The sequence below is a fragment of the Dipodomys merriami genome, unplaced genomic scaffold (assembly GCF_024711535.1).
Source record: "Dipodomys merriami isolate MVZ:Mamm:240054 unplaced genomic scaffold, mDipMer1.0.p SCAF_71, whole genome shotgun sequence".
NCBI classification, from domain to species: domain Eukaryota; kingdom Metazoa; phylum Chordata; class Mammalia; order Rodentia; family Heteromyidae; genus Dipodomys; species Dipodomys merriami.
In genome coordinates this window covers 4,166,552-4,183,349 of record NW_027206302.1, presented here as the reverse complement: position 1 = coordinate 4,183,349, position 16,798 = coordinate 4,166,552, and the positions used below count along the sequence as shown (strand labels likewise).

General features: G+C 41.5%; 1 protein-coding gene across 1 annotated transcript in view; it reads left to right on the top strand.

Annotated features, from left to right (window-relative positions):
• The first annotated feature begins 1,725 nt into the window (after positions 1–1,725).
• The window catches only part of Psmb2 (proteasome 20S subunit beta 2), a 41,305-nt gene continuing 26,232 nt past the window's right edge, over positions 1,726–16,798 (top strand). Inside the window, exons 1-3 of the mRNA XM_070009011.1 lie at positions 1,726–1,932; positions 9,906–10,028; positions 13,918–13,988. Of these exons, the coding sequence (XP_069865112.1) occupies positions 1,842–1,932; positions 9,906–10,028; positions 13,918–13,988 (285 nt within the window). The 5' untranslated portion in view covers positions 1,726–1,841. The remainder of the gene's footprint in view (positions 1,933–9,905; positions 10,029–13,917; positions 13,989–16,798) is intronic.

Genomic DNA, 16,798 nt, shown 5'->3' with positions numbered 1-16,798 from the left:
AATTCTCAGATTCTGAGGAGGTAGGATTACAGATGTGTGTTGCCAATGCCTAGCTCTATTTTTAATATATATATATTTTTTTGTCGGTCGTGGGGCTTGAACTCTGGGCCTGGGCACTGTCCCTCAGCTCTTCAGCTCAAGGCGAGCGCTCTACCACTTGAGCTACAGCGCCACTTCCGGTTTTCTGGTGGTTTATTGGAGATAGGAGTCTCACGGTCTCTCCTGCCCGGGCTGGCTTTGAAACGCGATCCTCAGATCTCAGCCTCCTGAGTAGCTAGGATTACAGGCGTGAGCCACCAGCGCCCGGCCGAATTTTTAATATTTTGAAGAAACCTCCATAATCTTTTCCATGGTGCCCAGCTTCTAATTTTTTTTTTTTGTCAGTAGTGGGGCTTGAACTCTGAGTCTGGACACTGTACCTGAGCTCTTCAGCTCAATGTAAGCACTCTACAACTTGAGCCACAGCGCCACTTTCGTTTTTCTAGTGGTTTATTGGAGATAAGAGTCTCACGGATTTTCCTGCCCTGGTTAGCTTTGAACCATGATCGTTGGATCTCAGCCTCCTGGGTAGCTAGGATTACAGGCGTGAGCTACTGGCGACACGCACCAGCTTCTAAATTTTAAGGTATCAAATTGTCCCTACTAAGGAGGTTATCTAAACTTGATGTGGTGGCTTGGCCTCAGCCTATATTCCTAGCACTGATGCTGAGAATCATTGAGGCCAACAAGTGGTACATAACAGACTGTCTCAAAAAGAAAAAAAAAAGCACACAATTTATATTTTTCCTTATTTCTCATTTTCATAATTACTATCCAGGTTATAATTTTGGCCATTCATGTTGCCTCTTACTTGAATTGCTTTTCTCAGCCTTTGATATTTTTCCCTTGAGGTAGTGCTCTCTGATCATCCAGACTAGTCTCCAGTTCCTGGGCTCAAACCATCTTTTTGCCTCAGCTTCCCTGGTAGCACAGGAAATGCCTTTTAAATTAGCCATTAACTATTTCATGTGTACAAACATTGTTTATATTCGCATTTCAGTACTAATTCAGATGTTAAAGTTAGACATGTCTGATTTTATGTAGTTAAATCTGAAATCTATCTTTTCCTGTATTGCTTCTGGGTTTGTTGTCATGCTCAGAAATACATCTCTTCCAATTACTGTCAAAATACTTTTCTTGCAGGGTGCTGCTGGCTTACACCTGTAAACCTAATTACTCAAAAGGCTGAGACCTAGAGAATCACAGTTAGATCCAGCTCCTGCAGAAAAGTCTATGAGACTGCTTTCACAATTAATCAGCAAAAAGCTAGATTAGAGGCTCAAGAGGTAGAGTGCCAGCCATGAGTGAAAAAGCCCAGTAAGTGCATCGCAAGGTCGAGTGCAAGCCCCATACTAACACAAGGAAAAAAAGCGATTTTCTTCCACTGTCTTACTGGTTTTGATCTTCCACCTTGTCGTATATATTTTTGTGGAGGATGTAAGTAGGGCTCCTCTCAAATTACTTTTTTCTCCAATCTGGTTTGCGGGGAGAGGGCCTTAGAGCGAATTTTTTAAATGCAGAGCTAGAAACCAGGCCTCCGCTAGGAGAGCGACCTCCAGAGCCAACCCAGGGCCGCCCGGGGCCCGCCCACAGCCCGGCGCGAAGGCCCCAGCTCCACCCACACCGCCCTCCAACTTCTCGCGTTAGTTGGACGTCATCCGAGAGCGACAGGGGCCGCGCAGTCCCGCGGCCTGTGTCGCGCCAAGCTTAGCTGGTCTGTGCTGTGCTGTCTCACTCGTGAGGCCAAGAGGCCGACGGGTCCTCCTCTCCGTGGAACCTTCAGCTTCCGGCTTCCCGCCGCCATGGAGTACCTCATTGGCATCCAGGGCCCCGACTATGTCCTTGTCGCCTCCGACCGGGTGGCTGCCAGCAATATTGTCCAAATGAAGGACGGTGAGAGGAAGGCAGGGGCGGCCCCGCCGGGCCTGGGTGGAGAGGCCCCGCCGGGCCTGGGTGTGGAGGACCCGGGAGGGAGAGTTTGTGGGTGAGCCCCTGGGAGGAAGCACCCGGTATCTTCAAGTTTTGAGGAGGGTGGCAGACAAACCTAGGACCCGCTCTGGCCACTGCTTAATGTATTTTTGGGCTAGATTAGAGCTGCTTAAGAAAACTGAATTGGTAAGGATTGAAGCCCCTTCTCTGCACCAGGCTGTGTAGAGCTCTCAATCTGTGATGCTTCGTCGTAGCTAGTACTGAGGTTAGGCTGAGGGCGGCCCACGGTGAGATTCTGAGGACAGTGAGACCGAGGACAGAAGCTTGGCAGCTTGGCTGGCATTTCCTTTGCACCCTCCATATCTTGCTTTTGCTCACCTCGGATCCTCTCCTCCCCCGCCCCTCCCCAGCGTTGCTAGGCTTTGCTTATAGTAAATGCAGTCCACTTGTTTTATGGCTTTGCACAAGTGATTTTGCAGTGCTCAGTTTTTCTCATAGGTTATTTTAGTAATACAAATCAAAATGTTGGAAGAGGGGCTGGGAAAGTGGCTCAGTGGCAGAGGGCTTGCTTTGCATGTCTGAGGCCCTGAGTTCGATTCCTCAGCACCACATAAGCAAAAAGAAAAAAGCCGGAAGTGGCGCTGTGGCTCAAGTGGTAGAGCACTAGCCTTGAGCTGAAGAGCTGAGATAACAGTGCCCAGGCCCAGAGGTTCAGGCCCCACAACCGGACCCCCCCCCCCAAAAAAAAAAGATGTTGGAAGAATTGAGTGAATGGATTATGCACATTTTTAGTAACTTGACAAGTGCTTATTAGAAATCATGTTAAGCACTTTTTTATGTATTAAGTACATGTTAAGCAACTTATGTGAATTCGTTAAACTTTTGCAATAAGCTGTCCGCTTTGCAGGTTTTAGTTTGAGGCACAGAGGTTAAGAAATATGCCAAACATTATTAATGGTAGAAGCTGGGTTCGAGCCTGTGCAGTCTTTTACCTATAGCTGCTTTAGTGTCTCTGTATAGTAGATACTCAGTCCATAATTTAAAAGATTTTGGTTGTCAATCTTCAGAGTCTTAAGAATATTATGACTGATCATAGACAAGATCTTGTTGAAAAGTATGCTTTGGCCGGGCACTGGTGGCTCAACCTTTAATCCTAGCTACTCAGGAGGCTCTGATTGAAGTTCAAAGCCAGCCTGGGCAGGAAAGTCCTTGAGACTTATCCAGTTAACTACCAGAAAACCGGAAGTGACACTGTGGCTTAAAATGGTAGAGTGCTTGTCTTGAGCTGAAGAGCTAAGGGACTGTGCCCAGGGCCAGAGTTCAAGTCCTACAACAGACAAAAACAAAAAACAAAACAAAAAAAAAAACAAATACAACAACAACAAAAAGAAACGTATGCTTTGGCCCAGATTATTTAAAGATCATTTGATGGGTTTTGAGCATCTGTATGCACTTGACAAGTTTGGCATTATTGAAAGGATGCAAAGAAGAGTAAGATATAGCCCCTATTTTAAAAGTAGTTGCAGTCCAGCAAGAGATTTAGCTATATGTAGAAACAATGATAACATAAGCTGAAAAGTAATGTGTCATGTGAGTTGTGACAAAAACAGCTAACTTATGACTTAATGCAGAGGAAGAGGAGATTGTTCTGTTTGTGGGTAATGAAGAGGAAATTGGATGCTGGTAGTTTACACTTATAATCCTAGCTACTCAGCCAGCTTGGGCAGAAAAATCTGGGATACTCCACCTCCAATTAATTAGCAAATTGCTGGACTGGAAATGTGATTTAAGTGGTAGAGTGAGAGCAGAGAGCAAGAAAGACAAGATAATAGTGCAAGGCCCTGAGTTCAAGCTCTGGTACCAGCACCAAAAAGGGGGTGAGGGGAATCATGATTGAAGAGATTAGAGAAAGCTTTGAGATGACAGTTGAACCTGGGTTTAGGGAAAGAATGATTAAATTTGGAAAAAAGAAAGGAAAGGAAAAAAGAAAGGAAAAAAGAAAAGGAAAAAAGAAAATCCATTACTGTTTTTATAAGGAGATAGGCATCTGTCTGATTTGTCATTCTGTGGCTTCCATCCAGAACTTAGAGACCACTAAAGTTCTGTTCTTTCTGAAGGAAATTAGAGGGACTTGAAATATAGGTTTCAAACATCTGTAGTATCCATTGTTCTTTAAGCTAGATTATTTTTATGAAGTTCCATTATTAGTTTTTAGAAGTTCTATTGGTGAACTAGTCTCCAAAGGAATAAATTTGCTTTGAGAATAAATTTGCCTATTTGAAAACAAAGGCCTTGGAGAAGCTGATTTTAGCATAATGTCTAGGGAACAATAATCAAATCAATACCTTTACAAGGTTCTTTGTTTCATCTCAATACTGTTTGTGAAACTACTTGGAAAAGTAGAGTGTGCTTTAGGCCTTTCACACACATAGTACTTATTGTTGTTATGGGAGTTGCAGCCTATTAGATATAATCCATAGAAGGAAGGAAAACTTTAAGCAAAGGAGGGAGGCCAGGTAGAGACAGGAAGATCACAAATTCAAGACCATCGAAGGCTACATAGCAAGTTTAAGGCCAGTTTGGTGCCACATTGTGAGACCCTGTCTCAAAAATCAAATGCAAAAACATCCCAAAGAAATAAAAACAAGGTGATTTTGTGTGATAAAAGCATTACTAGTTATAGTTTTTTTTAAATTAGTGATTTTAGGAGTAAATCTTAAAGAGAATCCACAGAGAAAAAAAGATCATTATGATATAGAAGAAAAATGAATTTGAGGTTTTTTTGAGAAATAGTTGGAGACAGTTGTACTCAACTTTCATGTTTCATGTAGTCTTTTTGGTATAAAATATTTTATGGCAGAAATTTTAGAGTAGTCTAAGGATTTTCCCCTCTATTTCATGAAGGAACTTTAATAGAATGGGAAAAAATACTAAAATATAATAATTTGGGGAGATTTATTTTCTGCAGGTATAAAATGAAAACAATACTTCTAAACAGTTTTTTAGCATATCACTGTGTAAATTAAGTTACTCCAAATACTCTAGCCCTTGCAGACCTCTTTGTTATGAATTCCTGTAGAATGAACTACATTATCTAATACTGAGTATAATAGAAGTGTGCATGTATGAATTTATTACATTTTTTTCTCAGTTGTGAGCTCGGCATGGATGTTTATCACCATTTGCATTTTACATACTTAGGCAAGTAATTTGCCCAGGTTCAGAGAACTAGGTCCAGACCACAGCTGAGGTTTAGTGGGTTCTAGTCCATTGGGATTTATACATTAGTCCACACTAATGTTCAGTTGTCCATGTGTTTATGTTTGTGGATTTTGCAGATGCTTTGTGAATAACTACAACTTCCCTAGAGCTGTATGGGGGAGAGAGAGAGAGAGAGAGAGTGTGTGTGTGTGTGTGTGTGTGTGTGTGCGCACGCGCGTGCCTGTGAGTGTCAGCACTAGGACTTGAACTCAGGGTATCCTAATCTTGCTCTGCTCATGCTTCCAGTCTACTACTTGAACTATGCCTCCATTTATGGCTTTTTGCTGGTTAGTTGGAGATAGGAGTCTCTTATATTTGTCTGTTTAGGCAGGCTATAAACTGAGATCTTCATATCTCAGCCTTGTGAGTAGCTAGGATTATAGGTGTGAGCCATTTATGCCAGGCCTGGCTTTTTTCCTTTTCCCTTTCCTTCTTTTTTCTTTTTATCTTTTTATTGTGAAAATACCATACAGAGGGGTTACAATTACATGGGCAAAGTAATGAGTACATTCTTATCAAGCATTGCTGCCTCCTCCTTTGTTTCCCCTTTCCATCTCTTCCCATCCCCCCCCTTTCCCATCCCTCCCCCACCCCCCCTCTTTTTTCTTTTTTTGGTGCCACTCCTGGCCTTGAACTTAGGGCCTGGGCATTGTCCCTGAGTTTTTTGCTTAGGGCTAGTGCTTTACCACTTGAGCCATAGCTCCACTTCCAGCTTTTTTTTTCCCTTCTTTTTTGGAGGGGGGGGGGCTGGTGATTGATTGGAGTTAAGAAACTGCAATCTTGAGATCTCTTCAGCCTCCTGAGTAGCCTGGCCCTGGCAGTTTCTTTATCACTCAAGGATATTAGTATCTGTCACTTGTGATGTTTTGTTTTTGTTTTGTTTTGTTTTGTTGTCAGTGGTAGGGTTTGAACTGTGGGCCTGGGCGCTGTCCTTGAGCTCTTCAGCTCAAGGCTAGTGATCTACCACTTGAGCTACAGCACCACTTCTGGTTTTCTGGTGGTTAACTGGAGATAAGTCTCAAGGACTTTCCTGCCTGGGCTGGCTTTGAACTGGATCCTAAGATCTCAGCCTCCTGAAGTAGCTAGGATTACAGGCATGAGTCACTGGTGCCCGACAATCTATCACCTGTGTTTTTACAGCGTTTTTTTTTTTTTTTTTTTTTACTGCTTACTGGGCAAGCTCTCAGTTTAAAAAACAAAAACAAGGGCTGGGAATGTGGCTTAGTGGTAGAGTGCTGGCCTCACATGCATGAAGCCCTTGGTTTGATTCCTTAGTACCACATGTACAGAAAAAGCTGGAAGTGGCCCTGTGGCTTAAGGGGTAGAGTGCTAGCCTTGAGCAAAAGAAGCTCAGGGACAATGCCCAGGCTCTGAGTTCAAGACCTAGAACTGACCAAAAAAAAAAAAGGTGGGGGCTGGAAAAGTGGCTCAGTGGTAGAGTGCTTGCCTTGCATGTCTGAAGCCCTGGGTTTGATTCCTCAGCACCACATAAGCAAAAAGAAAAAAGCCATGGCACCTTGGCTCAAGTGGTACCTACGCTAGCCTTGAGCTGAAGAGCTGAGGGACAGCGCCCAGACCCAGAGTTCAGGACCCACGACCGGACCCAAAAAAAAAAAAAAAAGGAAGAAGAAGAGAAAACAACTTTTTGGTAGTTGATGCCGATAACTCAGACCTATGATCTCAACTTACTGTGGAGGTAGAAATCAAAATGACTGTAGGTTGAGGCCAGCCAGGGCAAGTTAGCAAAACATTCTCCCTCCCCCCATCTCAACCAAAAATAAGAATAAAAATAAATTGGGCATGGTGTTTCACATAACCCCAGCTAAACCAGAGGTATAAGCAGGTTTGGGGGCCAGGCTAGGCAAAATCTGAGACCTTATCTGAAAAAAATTAAAATAGGAAGGATTGGGGACATGGCAAATGGTAGGTTGCCTGACTACCTCTGAGTTCAGACTTCAGTCCCACCAAAATAAATATAAATTTTGGCCTGTATTGAATATTTCAAAACTGAAATTTATTGCCTAGAACTTTAGTGTTTCTTCCAACTATGATATAAACTTGTTAAATTTGTAAGCCTGTCCTCCAGAAAAGACAGATTTTTTTTTCTTACTCAAGAAGTGACATGATGGGCTGGGAAGGTGGCTTAGTGGTAGAGTGCTTGCCTTGCATGCATGAGGCCCTGGGTTCAATTCCTCAGCACCACTTAAACAAACAAACAAAAAAAGCCGGAAGTGGCGCTGTGGCTCAAGTGGTAGTGTTAGCTTTTTTTTTGGGTCCGGTCATGGGGCCTGAACTCTGGACCTGAGCGCTGTCCCTCAGCTCTTCAGCTCAGGGCTAGTGCTCTACCACTTGTTAGCTTTGAGCTGAAGAGCTGAGAGACAGTGCCCAGGACCAGAGTTCGGGTCCCAAGACCAACAAAAAACAAAAAGAAGTGACAGGAGTCAGGCCCCAGTGGCTCACACCTGTAATCCTAATCCTAACTACTCAGGAAGCTGAGATCTGAGGATCACAGTTCAAAGCCAGCCTGCGCAGGAAATTTATGAGACTTTTATCTCCAATCAGCTACCAGAAAAACCGAAAGTGGCACTGTGGCTTAAGTGGTAGAGCACTTGCCTTGAGCTGAAGAGCTGAGGGATAACGCCTAGGCCCAGAGTTTAAGCCCCATGACCGACAAAAAACAAAAACAAAAAAAGTGACATGAATATATTAATAATTTTTTCTTACATAGTAAATACAAAAAGCTAGGAAACACTGATAAGCAAAAAAAAGAAAATAAAAATTGCCTTTATGTCAGACACTGTTGGTTCACACCTGTAATTCTAGCTACTCAGGAGGCTGTGCTCTGAGGATAGCTGTTCAGAGCCAGCCTGGGCAGGAATGTCTGGAGACTCTTACCTCCAGTTAACCACCAGAAAACTTGGAATTGGCATTGTGGTTCAAAGTAATAAGGTGCTCTAGCTTTGAATGAAAAAGCTCAAGGTCAGTACCCAGGCCCATCAAGCCCTATAACCTACAAAAAAACCCAAAATAGCCTTTTCTATTGGCAAGAACTTATAATATACTCTTCTGGTCCTTTTTCTTTATATATCTGTTAGTGAAAAGTTTTATAAACAGCTTTACAAACTTAACAGTCTTTAAATTTCCTGTAGCCTGTGTAACAAATAAAAATGTGTTTATGTGGGAGTATTAAGGCAATTCAGAATTATCTACAGACATGTTATATGTTTTTTTTTCCCCCCAAAGTCTAAGAATCTATATTACTAGTATTGACAAGTCTCCAACAGTTATAAAGAAGTTGATAGTGGCATTTGTTCTTTAAATCCTATTAAGGGATTTTAACATTTCAAAAGCTTTCATACAGGAAACATGTCTCCCAGGGAAGATTATTCAGCACTATTTGAAAAATGAAAAGCGAAAGTAGGGGTAAGATAGAAAGATTTGAGTTTTTTTTTTTCTCTGAAGCTGCAGTCTGAATATGGAGTTTTTTCCCTTAGGCAATAATTATAATCTGAGTATTTATCTAATCTGAGTGAGTCTGGTTCTGCTAGATAAGGTTAGAATGTTTTTGATTTTTTGAGGTATTTTAGATAGCTTACTGTTAGAATATGCATTAGAACTTTTGCTTTGGCAACCAATTTTTTTTCTTTTGCTTTGGAAGCAAGTTGATTTACTTTATAAAGTGATTTATATTTCCAGCTAATTTTTCTCCTTCTTGAAATGGTTCCTTAATTTTAACTGTAGCACCAGTTGTTTTTATGTGTGGTTTTGTGTTTATAGAAACATTTTAGAGCCTTATAATCAAGAGCCTTAAACTAAACTTAAAGATTCCTTTAGTTTCCTTCTTTGTTCTATTTCTTAAATTCCAAATGTTGTAAGATGGCAAAAATATGTTCAATTTGTTTAGCTACTAGTGATCAAACCCAAAGCTTCACACTGCTAAGCACATGCTGTACCACTGGCCTCAAATAGTATTTTATTTTATTTTATTTTTTGGGTCCGGTTGTGGGGCCTGAACTCTGGGCCTGGGCTCTGTGCCTCAGCTCTTCAGCTGAAGGCTAGCGCTCTACCACTTGAACCACAGCGCCACTTCCGGCTTTTTTCTTTTTGCTTATGTGGTACTGAGGAATCGAACCCAGGGCCTCGTGCATGCAAGGCAAGTGCTCTACCACTAAGCCACCTTCCCAGCCCCTCAAATAGTATTTTAAATTGTCAGCTTTCATATATAGTTTTCTATTGAAATTGAAATTAATCTGTGAGTACCAGTGGGTACAGGTGGCTCACATCTGTAATCCTAGCTACTCAGGAGGCTCAGATCTGAGGATCACAGTTTAAAGCCAGCTGGGGACTCACTTCTGGTTAACTACCAAAAATCCAGAAGTAGAGCTGTGACTCAAGTGATAGAGCATAAGCCTTGAGCACAAAAGCTCAAGGACAGTGTCTAGGCCCTGAATTCAAGCCCTAGAAGTGGCACCAAAGAGAAAGTAATAAAATATGTTGATGATTTAACTTGTAGAGTGAAAGATATTAATAATGTTGCCTACTAATATCTTCTAAAGACAGTAGTTAATAAATTATTATAGTAGTTACTTAAAACCTATTTATGGTTGCATATATAGTAGCTGTCAATTTCTGGGAAAGCAGTTTCTAACATGATTTTTTTTTTTTTCTTTGAGCAGATCATGACAAGATGTTTAAGATGAGTGAAAAAATCTTACTCCTATGTGTTGGACAGGCTGGAGACACTGTGCAGTTTGCAGAATACATTCAGAAAAATGTGCAGCTTTATAAAATGAGAAATGGTGGGTAAGCATTGTTGGTGCCTCAGTTTGCTGAGGCTACCATAACAGAATGCCACAGACTGGCTTAAGCTGAACTTTTGTCATAGTTCTATAGGCTCAAAAAATCTTGACTGAGATTAAAGTGTCAAAGTTGACATTTCTGAGGTCATTCTTCTTGGCTTATAGATCTTTCACATGATCTTCCCTTTGTACTGTCAAAATGTACATGTTTTTTCATATATATTATATTCAGATTAGACTTAAATTTGGCCCTGGTGGCTCATGCCTAGCTACTCAGGAGGTTGAGATCTGAGGATCACAGTTTGAAGCCAGGCAGGAAAATCTGTGAGATTTTTTTTTTTGTCGGTCATGATGCCTAAACTCTGGACCTGGGCACTGTCCCTCAGCTCTTCAGCTCAGACTAGTGCCCTACCACTTAAGCCACAGCACCACTTCTGGCTTTTTCTGCTTATGTGGTGCTGAGGCATTGAACCCAGGGCCTCTACCACTGAGCCATCTTCCCAGCCCCATCCATGAGATTCTTACCTCCAATTAACCATCAAAATGCCAAGAGTGGAGCCTTAACTTAAATAGTAGAGCACAAGCTTTGAGCAAAAGAGTTCAGGGACATCACCCAGGCCCTGAGTTCAAGCTCCAGGACCAGCAAAAAAGAAAACCCAAAACTTAAAGAGTGTAGCTTTGGCTTAAATTAATTTGAATAAAATTACATATGCAAAATGATTAGGTAAGTTTTGTTTCCATTTTTTTTTTTTTTTTTTTTTGTCGGTCGTGAGGCTTGAACTCTGGGCCTGGGCGCTGTCCCTCAGCTCTTCAGCTCAAGGCGAGCGCTCTACCACTTGAGCTACAGCGCCACTTCCGGTTTTCTGGTGGTTTATTGGAGATAGGAGTCTCACGGTCTTTCCTGCCCGGGCTGGCTTTGAACCGTGATCCTCAGATCTCAGCCTCCTGAGTAGCTAGGATTACAGGCGTGAGCCACCAGCGCCCGGCTCCATGTTTTTTTTTTTTGTAGTACATTTAGTATACATTCAGTTGCAACATTTTTTTTTTTTTTTTGTCGGTCATGGGGCCTGAACTCTGGGCCTGGGCCTGGGTACTCTGAGCCTTTGGCTCAAGGCTAGCACTCTACCACTTGAGCCACAGTGCCACTTCCGGCTTTTTTTGCTGAGGAATGGAACCCAGGGCCTCATCCATGCAGGGCAAGCACTCTACCACTGAGTCACCTTCCCAGCCCTTGCATAAATATTTTTGTAGTTTTCATCTATGTTAAATACTGTGCTGCAGAGATGCAAAGATAAATAACAGTCATTTACTACCATTCACTGAGGCAGCATACCCTGAGGCACAGGGTACTTAGATTTTAGCAAGTTGGGCTGGGAAGGTGGCTCAGTGGTAAAGGGCTTGTCTTGCATGCATGAGGTTCTGGGTTCAATTCCTCAGCACTACATAACAGAAAAAGCTGGAAGTGGGGCTGAGGCTCAAGTGGTAGAGCACTAGCTTTCAACTGAAGAGCTGAGGGACAGTGCCCAGGCCGAGTTCAGGCCACATGACCAACAACAACAACAAAAAAAGATTTTAGCAAGTTTAGGGTGAAGGGGACTGATAATGTTTCTGAAGTATAGTAGTTACAGTAATAATTTACTAGCTGTCCTGAAAAAGATGAATAAACAAGACTAACAAAATTTGATTGTTAAAGGGGTTTTACAGGGCTGGGGAGGTGGCTCAGTGGTAGAGCGCTTGCCTTGGATGCATGAGGCCCTGGGATCAATTCCCCAGCACCACATAAGCAAAAAGAAAAAAGCCGGAAGTGGCGCTGTGGCTCAAGTGGTAGAGCGCTAGCCTTGAGTTAAAAGAGCTGAGGGACAGTGCCCAGGCCCAGAGTTCAGGCCCCACGACTGGACCCAAAAAAAAAAGGGGGGGGTTTAGGTTTAAGGTCAGTGCCTAAAAGTAAAATTGTGTTAGTTTAAAATTGCCCTTAATGGCCTTTAAGTTAACTGTAAGGTCCTCTATAGTAATTCTTATGCATATTAAGGAACTAAACAATGGGTATGGATATGGCTCAGCAGTAAAGTATTTTTTGGGGGGGGTCCGGTTGTGGGGCCTGAACTTTGGGCCTGGGTGCTGTCTCTCAGCTCTTCAGCACAAGGCAAGCGCTCTACCACTTGAGCCACAGCGCCACTTCTGGCTTTTTTCTTTTTGCTTATGTGGTGCTGAGGAATCGAACCCAGGGCCTCATGCATGCAAGGTAAACGCTCTACCACTGAGCCACCTTCCCAGCCCCAAGCAGTAAAATATTTGCGTGTACCAGGTCCTGGATTCAATTCCTACTATCACAGTCAGACAATAATGTGAGTATAAATAAGGGCATGAAGGAGAAAAGTGTTTATACAGATAATCAGGCTTCAGACTTTCTGCCTTTAAGATAACTATCAAATCCTTAGTAACATTTGGGAGATTAGATGGAGGACTGAGCAATATTCATGGTGTTTAGGGTTGCTCTCATTATGATTTAATATGCCCTAATAAGCGTGAAAACATCCAGCATTGACCCTGTTAAACTTAAGTTTCACTCTGACGATAGGGCTTGAAATGTTGCAGGGAATAACTTAATGACAAGGCTTTGTGTCATTTTCCATGTAAATCTACTGACTTGTAGATGTGGAAGTGGTGCTGTGGCTGAAGTGGTAGAGCACTAGCCTTGAGCTGATGAGCTGAGGGACAATGCCCAGGCCCGGAGTTCGAGCCCCATGACCAAAAAAAAAAGTACAGTGATGGAAAACTTTCTCTGTGTCTTGGACTTTTGAAAATCATATTATACTTAAGTTATATTTTATATAAAGTATAACTCTGAGACTATCCTAACTTCCAGTCTCTCTTCTAACATCCTTTTAAAATAAACTTACAGCAATTGGCATCTTAATATTTCTTTCTTTTTTTCAACACCTGTGTGTTTGTATCTCTTTGAAAGGAAACCTCATTGTGTTAGTGAATGAATAGCCTAACTAAGTCTCTGAATTTGATGCAACCATAGAACAGTCATCCTGATTCTATCTGTGGTCAGGACTAATAAACTATTTCATAGCTGTTGCATGAAGATAGGGACTAGAAGTAGGATTGTACCCCTTCAAACTGGACATATATCACAAAAGATAATGGACTTTAAGAGCCATAAGGAGCCAGGTGCTGATGGCTCACATCTATAAATCTACTTAAATCTACTTGGGAATCAGACTAGGAGGATCATTTTTCAAAGCCATGCGTGGAAGAAAAATTAGTAAGACACTTTCTGAACTAAGAGTTGAGCATGGTAGCACATGCCTGTTACCCTAGCTATAACAAGAAACCTAAACTAGGTAGATTGCAACCCAGGTACACACCAGGGCAGAAAACAAGGCTTTATCTCAAAAATGGCCAGCAAGAAAAAAAAGTTTGGGGTCTGGGAAGTTAGCTCAGTTGTGTTATTGCCTCACATGCATGAGGCCCTGGGTTCAATTCCTCCACATAAGCAGAAAAAAGCCAGAAGTGGCGCTGTGGCTCAAGTGGTAGAACACTAGCCTTGAGCTGAAGAGCTGAGGGACAGCGCCCAGGCCCAGAGTTCAGGCCCCACGACCAACCAAAAAAAAAAAGGTTTGAAAGTGTAATTCAGAGTGTCTGCCTAGCAAATATGAGGTCCCGAGTTCAAACTCCAGTACTGCCCCTCTCGCCCACACAAAAGCATAGTGATACTGGCTATTGATGCATACTTTTAATACAGTACTCAGACAACCAAGGCAAGATAATTTCAAGTTCAAGGATATCCTATATTGTACAGAGAGATCCTGTGGGGGGGAAAAGATTTGGGTACTTTATTTCTTCTTCATTTTAAGTTTCATTCTTGTATCTCTTATGCCAGGGTATGAATTATCTCCTACAGCGGCAGCTAATTTCACACGTCGAAATCTGGCTGACTATCTCCGGAGTCGGGTAAGCAATATATCTATCAGTCTTAGATATGAGCAGAAAGGTTTTTTGTGCTTCTTTTATAGTTCTATTAGTCATGAGCAATATTTTTGCCCTGTGGGACTTTCCTGAACCGTTCTCATTGCTATTTATGCCATTTTTAGTCTCTTTAGATTTGTTTTCTGCTTGGCACTGTAGTTAATTAAAGCCCAGAAGGCAAATCTATTTTCCCAAAGAATTTGGTTAGGAGCTGGACTGGATGCTACATGCCTATAGTACCAGCACTTAGGAAGCGGAAGCAGGAGAATTGAGAATTCAGGGATATCTGGGCCTACATAGTAGGTTCCAGGTCATCCTGAGCCATGAGCCATTCAGTGAGACCCAGTCTCAAAAAAATTTTCTTTTATTGGTTGAGACATATTTTAAGATGAAAGTTTGTGACTTTAAAAATTATTAAGTCTTTTAAGAACAACTTTAGGCTCACAAAAGTTAAGAAGAAACTACCAGGAATGACTTTATAAACAATATATAATTATATATAACTAAATACATAGTCAGCCAAGCCACACATCCACTGCCTCCGTGTTACTTATGGCTTAACAATTCATTTATTTTTATTGCTGAATAATACCTCTAGAGGCACTGTGGTTAGTTTCTTTATCTATTCACCTACTGAAGGTCATCTTGGTTGCTTCCAACTAGAAGTGTGTAAACATCCATATTTAAGTTTTTGTTTGAAAATATTTCTTCAGCATCTCTGGGTAAAATAACAACGGAGTATGATTGCTAGTCCATATATTAGAGTATTTTTAATTTTGTAGGAAACAGCCAAAAATGTTTTGAAAGTTTCTCATAGTGAACTGCTTTTTCATAATTCCTATGGTTGATTATCCCTACATGGTAGTAGAGGCAAATAATACAATTTTTATCCTAAAATTATTTGTGTTTTTTTATGACTATTTTTGCCCCCACACAAGGATTACTTTCACTTATTCTAAGCTTATTTTATCATAGAATTCAGTTACATTGACAGCATGTTAAAAAAAGATTGGAATTATTAAAGATTGTATAGGATATGCTAAGAAAGTTCAAATGATTGCTAAGGGTATGAATTATTCCTTTCCCATAGGGACTAAGTAAATAGAGCCTTACCATATGACCTTACCCTCTGTGCATGTTTACTCATCTATGAAATCTAGGTAACTTCCCAACCCCACAGGAGTGCTAGGAAAATGAATGCTTGTAAATCATAATATTTAACATTCATATGACTTTTGCCCAAAGCATTTTGTGTAATGATTTAATCTACTCAATATTCCACTGAGACAGATAGAAGTTAATTCTCTATCGCTCATATAATGAAAGGCAGAAGGTGGTAAAGAGACTAGTTGAGGGCATACATCAGGTCAGACAAACCTGCAATAACGAAACCATAATTATTTGACTGTTTTGCGTTCTATCAGCTCCTTGGTTCTTCGGTAGTGCTCTTTTTTTATTTCATCTCTTGCTTAAACTGAGTTATAGGGTAGACAGCATGACTCAGTATGTAGGATTACTTGCCTAGCAAGCACCAAGTCCTGAGTTCAAACCCCAAGTACTACCCCCTCCCAAAGAAAAATAAAGCAAATCTGAGTTATATGTAATTTGTGAGGGTTGTGTGTGTGCACACATGCATGTACGACATGCCAGTATAAGGTTTGAGTTCAGTGCCTCACTTTCTTAAACTTATCTTTTTCACTCATGGCTGGTGCTTTACCACTTGAGTCATATGTCCACTTCTTGCTGGTTAATTGGAGATAAGCACCTCAAAAGATTTTTTATTTTTTTTATTTTTATTTTTGTCAGTTGTGGGGCCTCAACTCTGGGCCTGGGCACTGTCCCTCAGCTCTTCAGCTCAAGGCTAGTGTTCTACCACTGGAGCCACAGCGCCACTTCTGGCTTTTTCTGCTTATGTGGTTCTGAGGAATCGAACCTTCATGCATGCAAGGCAAGCACTCTACCACTGAGCTATCTTCCCAGCCCCTAGATTTTCTTTTTTGATGGTGGTGGTATTGGAGTTTGAACTCAGACTACCACTTGAGCCATGTTCCCAGCTCATTACTACAAAAAAATTGTGTGTGGCTATTCTGGTCCTGGGCTTGAACTCGGGGCCTGGGCACTGTCCCTGAGCTATTTTGCTCAAGGCTAGTTACTCTTACCACTTGAACCACAGCTCTACTTCCAGGTTTTTTGATGATGAATTGGAGATAAGAGTCTCAGGGCTGGCTTCGAATCGCAATCCTCAGATTTAAGCCCTTGAACAATGAGAATTATAGTGCCAAGCTTTACCACAAGTCTTTAAAGCAGTTTGTTTTCCAGTGCCTAATTCTAGACTTCTCAGTAAATTATCTTTTAGGACTATAGAAGCTACAGATGTGACAGATTGAGACAAATTTATACATGTTTTGATCTGAATGAAAAATCTTTGGTCTTTTCATGTCTACTCCTTCTTGAGAGGAAAATAGGTCAGATAATTGGTTTTCCTGCCACCCAAAAGTTTCCATGATAGTAAGGAGTATGTCATGGCTCCTTGTATAAAATATTCTTCTGCCTTACCAGACCAAACTGAATTTCAGCTTTGGGCACAATAAGACATTTCACTAAATGCTGCAGACATTAAGAGAATTAATTAAGCTCCTTTTAGAATTGAGATAAGAGTTGCAGTGCGCTTGATGCAAATGCAGTGAATCCCGTTAATCTTCTAGCAGAAATGTTTGATGTTTTAACAAGTAAATATCCCTCTAGACAGTGACATAGGGCTCTAGTGAACACTGACTTCCTCTCCTTGCTTCTAG